The sequence below is a fragment of the Carex rostrata genome, chromosome 26, assembly GCF_964058835.1.
Source record: "Carex rostrata chromosome 26, lpCarRost1.2, whole genome shotgun sequence".
NCBI lineage: Eukaryota > Viridiplantae > Streptophyta > Magnoliopsida > Poales > Cyperaceae > Carex > Carex rostrata.
The window spans coordinates 1,371,418-1,388,146 of record NC_135943.1 but is presented as its reverse complement, the minus strand read 5'-3'; the positions used below and the strand labels follow the sequence as shown (position 1 = coordinate 1,388,146).

The following is a 16,729-nucleotide window of genomic DNA, read 5'->3' as shown; positions in this document are numbered from 1 at the left end:
AATCTCAAAAGACCCAATTGAAGTCAACTTGTGTTTCAATCAGACTAGACTAAATTATTACAATACCATAGAACCATTAATGGATATTCTCTGCGTTTACCTCCATCTCTCAGCTATTTAAGTGAAATCCATTAAAGCAAGAAAGGTGTCTCATATATACATCCCCCTCCCTCTCTTCTATCTATCTCACAACAAAATAGAATTATATAGAGAGAATATATCACTAACAAACAAAGGGGAGAGATGGGAAAGCAGAGACTTGCTTTCTTGTTGGCTTTAATTGCTGTTGCGGGGCTAGCTGTGCGGTGCAACGGCGGAGTGACGAGCACCTTCAGACGAAAATTGGCAGCATCTGTCGATATGCCGCTTGATGCTGATGTCTTTCAGGTCCCGGCAGGCTACAATGCTCCTCAACAGGTGAGAATAAAATTGTTCAATCAATTTTGAGAAATGCATTCGTAAGTTTGTTAGAATTGAGGTTTAAAAAAAAACAAAATAAAAGTTTGTTAGAATTGAGTTCATTGGGCTTGGACTGAATTGGGCCGCATTGGCTCATTTAAAATATTAGGAAAGGAGTGAATATAAAGAGACAGCTTGAACATTTTTTTGATTGTTCAGGTTATGTTGGAGTCTTTCATTAAATATTTTCTTCAAATTTTAGCCTCAGTTAATTGAAAATTCAACAATTGAACAATTTTGTGTTGCTTGTTTTTGTCTGGTGATTCTGTAGCTTGCTATTCCACATTGAGCATGTGTGGTAACTTGGTTGTGGGCTGTTTAATACTTAGGACCTAAATAAAATAAATAATTTTATCAATACTTAAATTGATTTATTGTTTTGTTCAATTCTTTCAGAGATAACAAAGTAACATGAAATTCATTTTTTTTTAAGGTTCACATTACTCAAGGAGACTACAACGGAACTGCAGTTATTGTTTCATGGGTGACCCCACATGCGCCGGGGTCAAACACCGTAAAATACGGAAAATCCAAAAATAATCTCCACCTTTCTGCTAAGGGAGATGTTAGGCAGTACACCTTCTACAACTACACATCTGGATATATCCATCACTGCTTGCTCACCAACTTAGAGGTCCTTTGATTCACCATTATAGTTCAATTTTGTAGCATTAATTCTATAATAATGTCTTCATTGATAATATGAATATTATTGTTTTTCAGTGATAAAACGGTAATATTATAATTTAACTAATTAAACGGAATTCTTTTTTTCATTTTTCTTTCTTTCAGATTGACTCTACATATTATTATGCTGTCGGAGAAAATGGTACAGTCCGACAATTCTCGTTCAAAACTCCTCCTGCGCTTGGTCCTGATGTCCCGTACACCTTTGGACTTATCGGTAAAACTCTCATTCTCCTAATTTTTCTCCCTTTTTCATATATTTATAGGGAAGAGATGTTTGAATAAGTTTACGCCTTGTACCATGTGATTGCTATCATTTGCAGGTGATCTTGGCCAAACCTATGATTCCAACAGTACTCTTTCACACTACAAAGCAAATCCAGATACTGATGCATTGCTGTATGTCGGTGACTTCTCTTATGCTGATAACTACCCAAACCATGATAACAACAGATGGGACACATGGGGTCGGTTTATTGAGAGCAGTGTGGCGTACCAGCCATGGATTTGGACCGTTGGAAACCACGAGATCGACTTTGTCCCTGATATTGTGAGTCATTTTTTATATATATATATATTTTATGATCTCATTAGATCTAAGGCCCTCTTTTGAACTAAACATTGTGTCTTTTTAGGGGGAAACTACTCCATTCAAGCCAATGTCCAACAGGTACCCAACTCCATACAAAGCATCTGGCAGCACAGAGCCTTACTTTTATGCAGTCAGACGTGCCTCTGCACACATCATTGTCTTGGCATCCTACAGTGCATATGGTACAACTAACCCGGCAATCATACTGTTATTCTTCCTCCCTATATCTATATATCTATTTTTTCTGTAAAAAGTTTTCATATCATATGAATCTTGTGATTTATTTTTTCAAGGGAAATATACACCCCAGTACCAGTGGCTCCAGGCTGAGCTCCAAAAGGTGGACAGAACAGTGACTCCATGGCTGATTGTGCTTTTGCATTCTCCTTGGTACAATAGCTATAACTATCATTACATGGAGGGAGAAACCATGAGGGTCCAATTTGAGGCATGGATGGTGAAATACAAGGTCGATGTGGTTTTTGCCGGCCATGTCCATGCCTACGAGCGTTCTGTGAGTAACCATTATGTTTCAATATATATTCATTATTCATTTAATTTTCTTAGCCTTTCATGGACGGCTTATTTGGTCTAATGATGCATCATTTGATTACACCTTGGCTAATGGTCATTAATTAAAATTGGATCATTTGTTTTTAAGACATAGAACAAGAAATTATATTTGATCAAATATTTCAATATTTTCTTTTAATTTGCAGCATAGGATTTCTAACATTGACTACAACATAACCAATGCAAACTGCTTACCAGTCTCCAACATAAATGCACCCGTATACATCACCATTGGAGATGGAGGCAACATTGAAGGCCTTGCTTCCAAGTAATTAATTAATAGTTATATGTTATATCAATCAATCTTGTTTATGTGTGAAATGTTAACGCTACTCGGCAGGCGTACGATTAAGATAACATTCCAATATTTCAATTTTCAGCATGACAGAGCCACAACCGAGCTATTCGGCTTTCAGAGAGGCGAGCTTTGGTCATGCCATCTTTGACATAAAAAACAGGACTCATGCATATTACACCTGGCACCGCAACCAAGATGGCAATGCCGTTGCTGCCGACTCCATGTGGTTCACCAACAGATACTTCAACCCAACAAATGATTCCTAAGTGAATGCCAGCGTCAGTTGATCCATCATATATGGTGCTGTTGGTTGTTGTTTGTTTGTACTTTATTTGACTGTTGGGATTCAATCATATTCTTCTGTTAAATGTTTTCTTATGTTGCTTTTTTTGGCAATTTATTGTTGAGGGTCTAATGCCCGGAAAGACCTTAAAATTTGTTAATGTTATTTTTATGATAATAGTATATTAAAAGTGTTCTTTTTTAAACAAAATGTAATATTATGACTTTATGAGGTCTTTTTCATTTGGATGGATTCTAAATGCAAAAAAATTACAAAGTATTGGTGCAGATCATTACTATACAAATATCTGCATTTATTCTAGTCACCTGAAACGATAATATTTTAAAGTGTTAACTTTGCTAAACAAAGTACTTATAACAGATAATTTGATCAGGAGGGCTTGGCAATTGGTAAATATATGCCACATGTACATGCAAGATGCTGAATTGATCAATTACCTTCCTCAATAAAATGCTAAACAGTGCTAAGGTTTTACAATCAGGGAACAAAGGGGCCCAGTGGGTGTCATATCAAATTTGGTCCAATGTCCAATCTGAACTGTTCGATATGCGTCAAAATTCACGAGACGATTTATAATTTTAATTTTCACACAAATATCGACACGGATAGAGCAGTCCAGACTAAACATCGAACCAAATTTGAAATAATGCTCATCAACTACCCCTGCTTTCCTACAATCAAGTGGCGAACAGATCGATTCTCTAAACCATCTATGACAAGAAAATGTCAAGAAGATAATGATAACATCATGGGAGCATTGTTGGAGAGAAAGGAGCAGAGTCTTTGCTGATAGACAAAAGGACTTGCCACAATTAACGGACGAGGTGTTTAAATTGGAAGGGTCAAATTGATTGTTGTTATTTACTGGTACATAGCGTCTAATCAGGGTTGCCATATTACGGTCAGATACTCAGATATCATAAAAAACCTGATAACAATCAGGATTGCATACAACAAAAATCTAGCCTTGATGTAGAGTATCAAGATCAGATATTTAAAAAAACCCGACTCTGATAGTCCAGAGACCAAAAAGAGTATATGAATGGCTACTATTTTGAATAATGTGAGAATCAGGGTTGTTTCTTAAGGCATTTTCGCCGAAAAAGGAAAAAAAAATCAGGGTCGGATATTACTAAAATCTGACTCTGATTGTTGAGTCTGATACATTTTCGCAAAACAGGGGAAAAAAAAAAAAAAAACAATCTGATAGTTGGCAATATATCCGACCCTGATTGGCCTTCACTTTCTATCTCGGTCTCATCAGGGTTGGGTCCAAATCCGAACCTAATTAGACACTATGTACAAGTGATATTTATATTTTTTCTACTTCTTTCTTTTATTATTTGTCCTTTATTTGTATTTTTTTTCCCTTCGTCTCATATTTCTTAGAGCATCCCTTTTATATTTTGTTTTCAGTTTGTACTTTATTCTAAACAGTACTTTTTTTTAATGAAATCAAATTATGTGCTTGACTTCTATTTTCACTCAAGAAAATAATTATTTTAAGGTGCTTATATTTAATGGAATAATTTCATGGCTGGGAAAAAAATATTTCACCTATACATACTTCAACAACGTAGTTAGATCAGTTTCCTCCAAAAAAAAAAAAAAATTCCCTCAAAAAATACATACTTAGATCAGAAATATGAACACTGCATTAAGAAAACAACATATTTAGATTAAAAAAAGTATGAACACTATGCATTATAAAAACAACTTTAAATCCAAGGACAGAGACAGAGGATCTGCATCCATACACTGATACACAACCGGCCTTCCCAACATAAATGTTCTGGCTTCGTTACCGAATTAAATCCAATATAAAAATACCTCAAATCAAAAAATCAATTTATGCTTACTGCTTATTTGCTAATTCCTCTGCAGGCCACAGAAAAGTCAAACCTAGTTCCTATCACACCTGAAAATAAGATACAAGCTCAAAAGAACTAACTGAACTCAACGTGGGTTTCAGTTATACTAACTAATTTATTAGAATACCATGGAACCATTAATGGATATTCTCTGCGTTTATCTCCATCTATGTGCTATTTAAGTGAATGTCATCCAACCAAGAAAGGTCATCTCTCATACATTCGCCTCCCTCACTTCTGTCCTTCTCACAACAAAAGAGATTAATATAGAGAGAACAACTAATTAACAAAGGGGATATATGGGAAAGCACAGAGTGGCTTTCTTGTTGGCCTTGGTTGCTGTAGCGGGGCTAGCTGTGCGGTGCAACGGTGGAGTGACGAGCGCCTACAGACAGAAATTGGCAGCGTGAGTTGATATGCCACTTGATGCTGATGTCTTTCAGGTCCCTGCAGGTTACAATGCTCCTCAGCAGGTGAGAATAAATTTGTTCAATCCAAGTCATGTTAATTGTTAACAGTGTAAAGGATAATTTTTTGTGCAACAGTTAATTTTGAGAAATGCATACATACGTTTTGTAGAATTAGGTTCACTGGGCTTGGACTGAATTGGGCCGTATGGGCCGTATAGGCTCACTCAAAATATATGAAAAGGAGAAATTTCAAAGAGATCAGCTTAAATTTAAAATAAATTGTTTCATGGACAACCGCAAATGCGCCGGGGTCAAATACTGTGAAATACGGAAAATCCAAAAATAATTTCCAGCTTTCTGCTGAGGGAGATGTTAGGCAGTATACCTTCTACACCTACACATCTGGATATATCCATCACTGTCTACTCACCAACTTGGAGGTCCTTTGAATTCCCCATTTATAGTTCAGTTTTGGAGCATTAATTCTGCAATTAGTTCTTCAGTGATAATAGAAACATTATAGTTCAACTAATTGAACTAAATGAAATAACTTCAGTGAAATTTCAACTAATTAAATGGATTAGTTTTTTCATTTTCCTCTTTTAGGTTGACTCTACATATTATTATGCCGTTGGAGAAAATGACACGGTCAGACAATTCTCGTTCCAAACTCCTCCTGCACTTGGTCCTGATGTCCCATACACCTTCGGACTTATCGATAAAACTCTCAATCTCCTGATTTTTCTTCACTTCCCATAAATTTCTTGTTAAGAGAAGTTTGCAAAAATCTACACCTCGTACACGATGTGATTGCTATATGTGCAGGTGATCTTGGCCAAACCTATGATTCCAACAGTACTCTTTCACACTACAAAGCAAATCCAGATGCTGACGCTGTTGTATGTCGGTGACTTCTGCTATGCTGATAACTACCCAAACCATGATAACAACAGATGGGATACTTGGGGCCGGTTTACTGAGAGCAGCGTGGCGTACCAGCCATGGATTTGGACCGTTGGAAACCACGAGATGGACTTTGTCCCTGATATTGTGAGTCATTTTTTTTTTTTATAATCTCATTAGATCTAAGGCCTTCTTTTGAATAAAACCTTGTGTTGTTTTAGGGGGAAATTACTCCATTCAAGCCGGTGACAAACAGGTATCCAACTCCATACAAAGCATCTGGCAGCACAGAGCCTTACTTTTATGCAGTTAGACGCGCCTCTGCACACATCATTGTCTTGGCATCCTACAGTGCATATAGTAACCAGGCAATAATACTGTTATAATTTCTCCCTATAGAATCCATACGTCTAACTTTTCTGAATCTTGTTATTTCTTCTTTCAAGGGAAATATACACCCCAGTACCAGTGGCTGCAAGCCGAACTCAAAAAGGTGGACAGAACAGTGACTCCATGGCTGATTGTACTTTTGCATTCTCCTTGGTACAATAGCTATTACTCTCACTACATGGAGGGTAAAGGTTACGGTGATTTAGAAAACGGGATTTTTTCATTGATTTAGGTCTTTCTACATATACACACACAATCTTACACTTTAGTCCCTATAACTATTATATTCACACTTTTACCTAAATACCCTTATCTCACAATACAATATTCAACACTCCCCCTCAAGATGATGCATAGATATTGATCATGCTCATCTTGCCTATTACATTGGAGAAGTCTGTGACACTCAACCCTTTTGTGAAGATATCAGCTATTTGCTCCTTGGTTCGAACGAAAGGCATACATATAATGCTCTCGTCAAGTTTATCCTTGATAAAGTGTCGGTCAATCTCCACGTGTTTAGTTCTATCATGTTGTACTGGGTTGTTTGCTATGTTTATAGCCGCCTTGTTGTCACAATACAACATTATGGGTTTGTTCTCCAATAATCCCAATTCCGATAGCAATCTTCGTAACCACAACCCTTCACTCACACCTTGGGCCATGGCTCTATACTCAGCCTCTGCAGTGGACCTTGCAACTACATTCTGCTTCTTGCTTCGCCAGGAAACTAGATTACCCCCAACAAATGAACAGTAGCCTGAAGTTGACTTTCTATCGTCAAGACACCCTGCCCAATCGGCATCTGTATATACTTCAATTCTAGTGTGCCCATTCTTACTGAATAGCACACCTTTTCCTGGGCAGCTCTTGAGATACCTCAGGATCTGATACACGGCCTCATGATGTGGAACTCTAGGGTCGTGCATATATCTGCTCACTACGCTCACAGCGTATGCAATATCAGGTCGAGTATGTGCCAAATAGATTAGTCTGCCTACTAGGCGCTGATACTGTCCTCTATCTACTTGATCACCTATTCCTCCCTTCAGCTTATTATTAGGGTCTATGGGTGTATTGACAGGTCGACACCCAAGCATCCCTGTGTCTCTCAGCAGATCTAGAACATACTTTTGCTGTGAGAGAACTACCCCTTTTGTTGAACGAGCAACCTCAATGCCTAGAAAGTAGCGCAATTCACCCAGGTCTTTCATCTCAAACTCTGTGGCTAAGCTGGCCTTAAGCTTCTTCATCTCAACAGGATCATTACCTGTTAACACTATATCATCCACATACACAACCAGAATACAAATCTTCTCTCCTTTTCTTTGGATGAACATAGTGTGATCGGCATTACTTTGCTGATAGCCTAGTTTTTTCATTGCCATAGAAAACCTGTCAAACCAGGCTCGGGGTGACTGTTTCAACCCGTACAGGGAGAGCTTCAGACGACACACTTTACCCTTCAGTTGCTCATTTTCAAACCCAGGTGGGATCTCCATATATACCTCTTCCTTTAGGTCACCATGAAGAAAGGCATTTTTAACATCCAACTGGCACAAATCCCACCCAAAGTTTACCGCACACGAGATGAGGGTTCTAACAGTATTCATTTTAGCCACTGGAGCAAAGGTCTCCTCATAATCCACACCATATGTCTGTGTGTAGCCCTTCGCCACCAATCGGGCCTTGAATCTGTCCACCTTTCCCTCTGGAGTATATTTTGTCGAGTATACCCACTTGCATCCTACAGTGCTCTTGTTGGACGGTCTAGGGACCATATCCCAGGTGTCATTTTTGACTAGTGCTCTCATCTCCTCGAACATTGCCTTCTTCCACTTCGGGTCCTGCATTGCTTTCCTCCAATCACATGGAACAGAGTTAGAGTGTAAGGAGGTTACAAAAGCTTTGTAAGTCGGGGAAAGTGTCTCAAATGAGACATAGTGAGAGATAGGATGCGATGTTGATGCATCTTCCCCTCGCTTCAAGACAATTGACCGAACTCCTTTGCGCAAGGCAATAGGAAGATCGAGATCAGAGAAAATAGGAGTACCTGAGGGTAACTCTGAGTTACCTGAAGGCTGTGGTGTGAGCGAGCCGTCGACAGGAGCATGTAATTGGTATTGGTCTTGGACCGGAGGTTGCTCAACATTCTCATGGCGAGGTTTTCGAGTGTAAACCTTGTTAATCTGCCTAATAGGAGGTGGTAGGCTTTGGTTCATGCTTGAGTCCAGATCTGTATCTGTAGTTGGACTCAGGCCGATCGTAGTATCATCGGCTATACTGTTGTCAGATTCCTTACTCTCCCCCTCTCGACCAACTCGGTCTGAGGAATGGGTGACGACCACCTCGAGAAGATCATGAAATAGGACTGCAGGTGTATTGGATTGTGCATCGGAGAGAGTAAAATAGGGTTCTGTTTCTCGGAATGTCACATCCAAGCTTTCCAACATCCTCTTTTTCACAGGGTCATAACATCTATACCCCTTTTTTCCACTGGAGTACCCAACAAACACACATTTGTGGGCCTTCGCATCAAGTTTACTAATACCTGGAGTTGTGTTATGAACAAAACACACACAACCAAACTTTTTGGGAGGTACCTTAAATGAGGTGGTCCCTGTGAGCATTTCAAGTGGTGTACTAAAGTCCACTGCTCTCAAAGGCATTCTGTTGATCAAATATGTAGCAGTCTGTGCTGCTTCTCCCCAAAGGTACCTCGGAACATTCATGGCAAAGAGAAGGCACCTTGTTACTTCCAAGATGTGCCTATTCTTCCTTTCTGCAACACCGTTTTGTTCAGGTGTATTCACACATGTAGTTTGATGTATAATACCATTACCTCGCAAGAAGTCTTGCATTGCCCTGTTGGTGTATTCTGTGCCATTATCTGAGCGTAACACTTTCACTTTCTTCTCAAATTGGGTTTCCGCCATCTTGTGAAAGGTTTTAAAGCACTCCAGAACTCCCTCTTTACTTCTCAATAGGTACAGCCAAGTCATTCGGCTATAACAATCAATAAAGGTGACAAACCACCTTGAACCAGATAGAGTAGTAACTCTCGAGGGCCCCCAAACATCAGAATGAACAATATCAAAGCAAGAAAAACTTCTATTACCAAAGGAGGGATACATTGTTCTGGTGTGCTTAGCAAACTCGCACGCATCACATACTAGTTTAGTCTTACTACACTTAGAGTACAACTTGGGATACAACCTTCCAAGCACAGTAAAAGATATATGCCCTAAACGGCTATGTAACAAAACCATCTCCAATTCTGGAGTCTCTGCCAAACAGGCTCGTGGATCCAAAAACTCCCCTCCTTGCTTGAGTCGGTACAGGCCTTCACTCCTCTTGCCAATACCAATCACTTTTCCTGTCTTCAGCTCCTGCAACACAACATGGGTAGGAGACAGAGAAACAACACAGTTAAGATCATCCACCAGTTGACTAACTGATAGGAGGTTATTGGTGAAGTTAGGAACATGAAAGACCGACGATAGCTGGAGGTCTGGAGTACATGTTACATCCCCAACTCCTGCTATCGAACAAAGTGAGCTATCGGCTGTTTGTACCTTTTCTCTCCCAGACATGGGCTTATAGGTTTTGAACATTGTAGGGTCAGGGGTCATATGCTTAGATGCCCCAGAGTCTACGATCCAGGATCGATCAGGACTAGACTCGGCTATTAGGGCTTTTATAACAGTGCCAACAGGTCTAACTACAGTGGTAAGAAAAGAGGAGAGAGTGTAACCGTCAGCCCCAGATGGAGCAGCAGTAGATGAGGCACTGCTAGCTGGGGTAGTGGACAAGAACCGAGCTGCAAGCTGAGTCACCAGTTGAGTCACCATATCATCAGTGCCTGATCCTGGTGTACTAGTGCTGTCAGCCATATGCGCCTTTTGGTATCCTCCACCACGTCCTGGTGCACGACCTCTACCTTGTCCTCTGCCACGGCCACCATCACGACCTCGACCTCTAGCTGGTCTTCCGTGTAAATCCCAGCAAGTCTCTCGAGTGTGATTCTTCCTGTGGCAGTGATCACAGACTTTATCACTCTGGGAGGATACTGTGTGTGGCAGGCTGAACATAGCCGAACCCTCCTGCACTGGCAACGATACCATTGCCTTCCTCCTACTTTCCTCTTGAATTGCTACTGCAAAGGCATCACGGAGAGCAGGTAGAGGATTTCTCTGCCAGAGACTCTGTCGGATCTGCTCGAACTCAATGTTGAGGCCAGCAAGGAAGCGAAAGGTCCTTCTTTTCTCCAACCAGTTTGTGAAGGCTAGTGCATCTGCTGAGCATTTCATCGCCAAAGGATCAAAGAAATCCATTTGCTCCCACATATTGTTCAACTCTGAGAAATACTCAGTCACACTAATTTCTCCCTGTATCAGACTGTCTGACTTAGACTGGAGGTGATAGATCTGCCCATGGTTATCCTTTTGAGAGTACATCTCGTCCGCTCGATCCCACACTTGTTGAGCAGTATTCAACATCATAAACTGATTTTGCAGTCTAATCTCCATTGAGTTGACTAGCCATGACATAACTTGCCCATCGTCTGCCTCCCACTTCTGAAACTCAGGTTTTTCATCTAATTTCTCTTCTCCCACAGCTACTGATTTCTTTGCTGTACCGGTAACATACCCGGTTAGTCTTTGACCTTTCAAGTGCATAAGCATTTGTCTTGACCACAACAAATAATTCTCAGCCCCATTCAATCTCACTGAGATGACTTGAGACGACTTAGAGAAACTTCTGTATTCTGCCATTTTTTTTTTTTTTTTTTTTTTTAATATAATATAAAAGAGAAACGATTTAGGCAGAAACAATCGGATCAAAAGGTTTCGGATAAAAAAAAAACGCAAGTAGAGAGGAGCTAGCGGAAGCACTCAGCGAAACAAAGAAAACCAGCAACTCGCGCTGGCGACTACGCGCTAGATGGAGCACTGTGCTGCGGTGACTGGCGATCTGGCGGCGGCGACTACGCGCGACACTGTGCTGCGAACTACGGTGAATGACACTAGGCGGAGCGGCAACAGCGCCACTGGACGAACGCACAACAGGCGGCAGCGGCGGCGAGCTCACGCGTTTTCCCGCTCTGATACCATAAAGGTTACGGTGATTTAGAAAACGGGATTTTTTCATTGATTTAGGTCTGTCTACATATACACACACAATCTTACACTTTAGTCCCTATAACTATTATATTCACACTTTTACCTAAATACCCTTATCTCACAATACAATATTCAACAGAGGGTGAAACCATGAGGGTTCAATTTGAGGCATGGATGGTGAAATACAAGGTAGATGTGGTGTTTGCCAGCCATGTCCATGCCTATGAGCGAAGTGTGAGTAACTATTATGATTCAATATATTGTTATTATTCATTTAGTCTGGTCTATGAAATGATGCGCGTTATTTGATTACATCTTGCCTAACGGTATATATAAATCAATCAACATTTCAATCATTAAATAAGAAGGCATACAACTAATTATAAAATCAAAGTTGACAAATGATATTTCAATTTTTGCAGCATAGGATTTCTAACATCGATTACAACATAACCAATGCAAACTGCTCACCAGTGTCAAACATAAATGCTCCAGTGTACATCACCGTTGGAGATGGAGGCAACATCGAAGGCCTTTCTACCAAGTAATTAATTAATCTATTCTTGTGTGAACTGTTGACGCTACTCAGCATGTCTAACATTCAGATAACATTCCAATATTTCAATTGTGCAGCATGACACAGCCACAACCAAGCTATTCGTCTTTCAGAGAGGCAAGCTTTGGCCATGCCATCTTTGACATAAAAAACAGGACTCATGCATACTTCACCTGGCACCGCAACCAAGATGGCAATGCCGTTGCTTCCGACTCCATGTGGTTCACCAACAGATACTTCAACCCAAAAAATGATTCCTAAGTGAATGCCAGCGTCAGTTGATCCATCATATATGGTGCTGTTGGTTGTTGTTTGTTTGTACTTTATTTGACTGTTGGAGATTTAATTTTGTTGTTTTATTCATCTTTTTTTTCAGTTTCCTCTTCATGGTGTAATAATCAGCTTGTTTTCTTATTGTTGCTCTTTTGGCAATTTATTGTTGAGGGTTTAATGCCCTGCAAGACCTTATAATTTGTTCATGGTTTTTTTATAATAATAGTTTTTTGAAAGTGTTTTCTTTTTAAAAGATAATATTATAAGCAGTTTTGTTGCAAAAAATAATATCAGATGTCTTTTTCATTTGCATGAATTCTAAATGCACAAAAAGGGCTACAAATTAAGTAATGGTGCTGATCATTTTTATACAAATATCTGTACTTATTCTAATATATTGAGTAAAAGAGGGAGAACAGATAAGTTTTACGATCCTTTTATTTTGATTCACTGGTCCTAAGTATCGGAATATTGAAGTTCATGAGACCCAAACGTTTCGGGGTAATTAATGGTAATGTCCCTATAATCAACAAAAATTCTCACACGAATACGACGTGAAGGGTGAACCCGGAAGTCCTTTTTTCTTCTTTCTCTGGAATATCACGAAAGCTAATTGAATATCTTAGAAAAAGGTAGTAAAAGGTACTCAACAACAATGCATTTTTTTGAGTAAAACTCAACAACAATGCATTTTTTTGAGTAAAACTCAACAACAATGCATTTTTTTGAGTAAAAGTCAACAACAATGCAATTAAAAAAAAGAACTTTAAATAATTAAATATAAGGATAGGGACAGAGGATCTGCATATATTACACTATCGGCCCTTTTAACATAAATGCTCTATCTTCGTTATGGTCGTATATACATCCCCCTCCCTCTCTTCTGTCTATCTCACAACAAAATAGAATTATATAGAGAGAATATATCACTAACAAACAAAGGGGAGAGATGGGAAAGCAGAGACTTGCTTTATTGTTGGCTTTAATTGCTGTTGCAGGGCTAGCTGTGCGGTGCAACGGCGGAGTGACGAGCACCTTCAGACGAAAATTGGCAGCATCTGTCGATATGCCGCTTGATGCTGATGTCTTTCAGGTCCCGGCAGGCTACAATGCTCCTCAACAGGTGAGAATAAAATTGTTTTGAGAAATGCATTCGTAAGTTTGTTAGAATTGAGGTTTAAAAAAAAACAAAATAAAAGTTTGTTAGAATTGAGTTCATTGGGCTTGGACTGAATTGGGCCGCATTGGCTCATTTAAAATATTAGGAAAGGAGTGAATATAAAGAGACAGCTTGAACATTTTTTTGATTGTTCAGGTTATGTTGGAGTCTTTCATTAAAGATTTTCTTCAAATTTTAGCCTCAGTTAATTGAAAATTCAACAATTGAACAATTTTGTGTTGCTTGTTTTTGTCTGGTGATTCTGTAGCTTGCTATTCCACATTGAGCATGTGTGGTAACTTGGTTGTGGGCTGTTTAATACTTAGGACCTAAATAAAATAAATAATTTTATCAATACTTAAATTGATTTATTGTTTTGTTCAATTCTTTCAGAGATAACAAAGTAACATAAAATTTATTTTTTCTAAGGTTCACATTACTCAAGGAGACTACAATGGAACAGCAGTTATTGTTTCATGGGTGACCCCAGATGCGCCGGGGTCAAACACCGTAAAATACGGAAAATCCAAAAATAATCTCCACCTTTCTGCTGAGGGAGATGTTAGGCAGTACACCTTCTACAACTACACATCTGGATATATCCATCACTGCCTGCTCACCAACTTAGAGGTCCTTTGAATTCATTATAGTTCAATTTGGTAGCATTAATTATATAATAAACACTTCATTGATAATATGAAATATTATTGTTTTCCAGTGATAAACCGGTAATATTATAGTTCAACTAATTAAACGGAATTAGTTTTTTCATTTTTGTTTCTTTCAGATTGACTCTACATATTATTATGCTGTCGGAGAAAATTGCACGGTCCGACAATTCTCGTTCAAAACTCCTCCTGCACTTGGTCCTGATGTCCCGTACACCTTTGGACTTATCGGTAAAACTCTCATTCTCCTATTTTTTCTCCCTTTTTCATATATTTATAGGGAAGAGAAGTTTGAATAAGTTTAAGCCTTGTACACCATGTGATTGCTATCATGTGCAGGTGATCTTGGTCAAACCTATGATTCCAACAGTACTCTTTCACACTACAAAGAAAATCCAGATACTGATGCATTGCTGTATGTCGGTGACTTCTCTTATGCTGATAACTACCCAAACCATGATAACAACAGATGGGACACATGGGGTCGGTTTATTGAGAGCAGCGTGGCGTACCAGCCATGGATTTGGACCGTTGGAAACCACGAGATAGACTTTGTCCCTGATATCGTGAGTCAATTTTTTTTTACTTATATAATCTCATTAGGCCCTCTTTTGAACTAAACATTGTGTCTTTTTAGGGGGAAACTACTCCATTCAAGCCAATGTCCAACAGGTATCCAACTCCATACAAAGCATCTGGCAGCACAGAGCCTTACTTTTATGCTGTTAGACGCGCCTCTGCACACATCATTGTCTTGGCATCCTACAGTGCATATGGTAACCAGGCAATAATACTGTTATAATTTCTCCCTATAGCATCCATACGTCTAACTTTTCTGAATCTTGCTGTTATTTCTTCTTTCAAGGGAAATATACACCCCAGTACCAGTGGCTGCAAGCCGAACTCAGAAAGGTGGACAGAACAGTGACTCCATGGCTGATTGTACTTTTGCATTCTCCTTGGTACAATAGCTATTACTCTCACTACATGGAGGGTGAAACCATGAGGGTTCAATTTGAGGCATGGATGGTGAAATACAAGGTAGATGTGGTGTTTGCCGGCCATGTCCATGCCTATGAGCGAAGTGTGAGTAACTATTATGATTCAATATATTGTTATTATTCATTTAGTCTGGTCTATGAAATGATGCGCGTTATTTGATTACATCTTGCCTAATGGTATATATAAATCAATCAACATTTCAATCGTTAAATAAGAAGGCATACAACTAATAAAATCAAAGTTGACAAATGATATTTCAATTTTTGCAGCATAGGATTTCTAACATCGATTACAACATAACCAATGCAAACTGCTCACCAGTGTCAAACATAAATGCTCCAGTGTACATCACCGTTGGAGATGGAGGCAACATCGAAGGCCTTTCTACCAAGTAATTAATTAATCTATTCTTGTGTGAACTGTTAACGCTACTCGGCAGGCGTACGATTAAGATAACATTCCAATATTTCAATTTTCAGCATGAAAGAGCCACAACCGAGCTATTCGGCTTTCAGAGAGGCGAGCTTTGGTCATGCCATCTTTGACATAAAAAACAGGACTCATGCATATTACACCTGGCACCGCAACCAAGATGGCAATGCCGTTGCTGCCGACTCCATGTGGTTCACCAACAGATACTTCAACCCAACAAATGATTCCTAAGTGAATGCCAGCGTCAGTTGATCCATCATATATGGTGCTGTTGGTTGTTGTTTGTTTGTACTTTATTTGACTGTTGGGATTCAATCATATTCTTCTGTTAAATGTTTTCTTATGTTGCTTTTTTTGGCAATTTATTGTTGAGGGTTTAATGCCCGGAAAGACCTTAAAATTTGTTAATGTTATTTTTATGATAATAGTATATTAAAAGTGTTCTTTTTTAAACAAAATGTAATATTATGACTTTATGAGGTCTTTTTCATTTGGATGGATTCTAAATGCAAAAAAATTAGGAGGGGTCGGCAATTGGTAAAAATATGCCACATGTACAGGCAAGACAATGAAATTTGAAAATTTAATTCTTTGTTATTTGAAGAGAAATATGGAGCAGTGTCTTTGCTGATAGACAAAAGGACTTGTTACAATTAACGGAAGAGGTATTTGGATTGGAAGATGTGGAATTGATTGTTGTTATTCTAATTTCATTTTTTATTTGTCCTTTCTTTTCAATTTTTTTTTATCTCATATTTAATTCTTTAACATCTCTTTAATAGAGTCTATATATTGGAAAACATATTAAATTGTGATTAGGCTGACTAATTTATAAAATCATCTTTAATTAGAGGCCAATTGATAAAACTAAAATAGTAACTCAAATTTTTAATTTAGATGCGGACCATCCGATCAGAATCCAAACTAATTTAGTTCGAAGTGCAATGTATCAGACTCTTTAATATTTGTGCAACAACAGATTTGATCATTTGACAGTCCGGGTCTAAACTCAAAATTTGAGGTACTTTA

The 16,729-nt window shown here is 38.8% G+C and overlaps 2 protein-coding genes and 1 pseudogene across 4 annotated transcripts; all 3 read left to right on the top strand.

The window, feature by feature from the left end:
* The first annotated feature begins 225 nt into the window (after positions 1–225).
* Positions 226–3,032, top strand: LOC144544402 (purple acid phosphatase 2-like). Its single transcript, XM_078292911.1, has 8 exons — positions 226–417; positions 893–1,093; positions 1,252–1,363; positions 1,470–1,696; positions 1,782–1,920; positions 2,032–2,252; positions 2,458–2,579; positions 2,692–3,032. The coding sequence occupies exons 1-8, from the start codon at positions 244–246 to the stop codon at positions 2,873–2,875; spliced, it is 1,380 nt and encodes a 459-aa protein (XP_078149037.1). The 5' UTR covers positions 226–243; the 3' UTR covers positions 2,876–3,032.
* Positions 3,033–5,034: 2,002 nt separating this feature from the next.
* LOC144544403 (purple acid phosphatase 2-like) lies at positions 5,035–16,102 on the top strand. 2 transcript variants are annotated; one of them, XM_078292913.1, is made up of 8 exons: positions 5,035–5,257; positions 14,028–14,228; positions 14,386–14,497; positions 14,606–14,832; positions 14,904–15,042; positions 15,132–15,352; positions 15,538–15,659; positions 15,748–16,102. In XM_078292913.1, exons 1-8 carry the CDS (start codon positions 5,201–5,203, stop codon positions 15,929–15,931), a joined length of 1,263 nt encoding a protein of 420 aa, XP_078149039.1. In that variant the 5' UTR covers positions 5,035–5,200; the 3' UTR covers positions 15,932–16,102. The 2 variants fall into 2 exon arrangements, with proteins under 2 accessions (XP_078149039.1, XP_078149038.1); XM_078292912.1 differs by lacking the exon at positions 5,035–5,257 and adding an exon at positions 13,315–13,562.
* LOC144544374 (purple acid phosphatase 2-like) lies at positions 5,473–12,642 on the top strand (annotated as a pseudogene). The gene is made up of 8 exons (XR_013508211.1): positions 5,473–5,634; positions 5,801–5,910; positions 6,018–6,244; positions 6,319–6,457; positions 6,544–6,672; positions 11,750–11,844; positions 12,033–12,154; positions 12,244–12,642. The product of XR_013508211.1 is annotated as a purple acid phosphatase 2-like (transcript).
* Positions 16,103–16,729: the final 627 nt, after the last annotated feature.

What these genes read in the sequence shown, in the direction of transcription:
- LOC144544402 (XM_078292911.1), top strand. Translation starts at nt 244, where the DNA reads ATGGGAAAGCAGAGACTTGCTTTCTTGTTGGCTTTAATTGCTGTTGCG. An exon ending in TCGACTTTGTCCCTGATATT is followed by an intron (nt 1,697 to 1,781) that starts GTGAGTCATTTT and finishes GTGTCTTTTTAG; the next exon opens with GGGGAAACTACTCCATTCAA. An exon ending in GGCATCCTACAGTGCATATG is followed by an intron (nt 1,921 to 2,031) that starts GTACAACTAACC and finishes TATTTTTTCAAG; the next exon opens with GGAAATATACACCCCAGTAC.
- LOC144544403 (XM_078292912.1), top strand. Translation starts at nt 13,389, where the DNA reads ATGGGAAAGCAGAGACTTGCTTTATTGTTGGCTTTAATTGCTGTTGCA. An exon ending in GCCTGCTCACCAACTTAGAG is followed by an intron (nt 14,229 to 14,385) that starts GTCCTTTGAATT and finishes TGTTTCTTTCAG; the next exon opens with ATTGACTCTACATATTATTA. An exon ending in TCCATGCCTATGAGCGAAGT is followed by an intron (nt 15,353 to 15,537) that starts GTGAGTAACTAT and finishes CAATTTTTGCAG; the next exon opens with CATAGGATTTCTAACATCGA.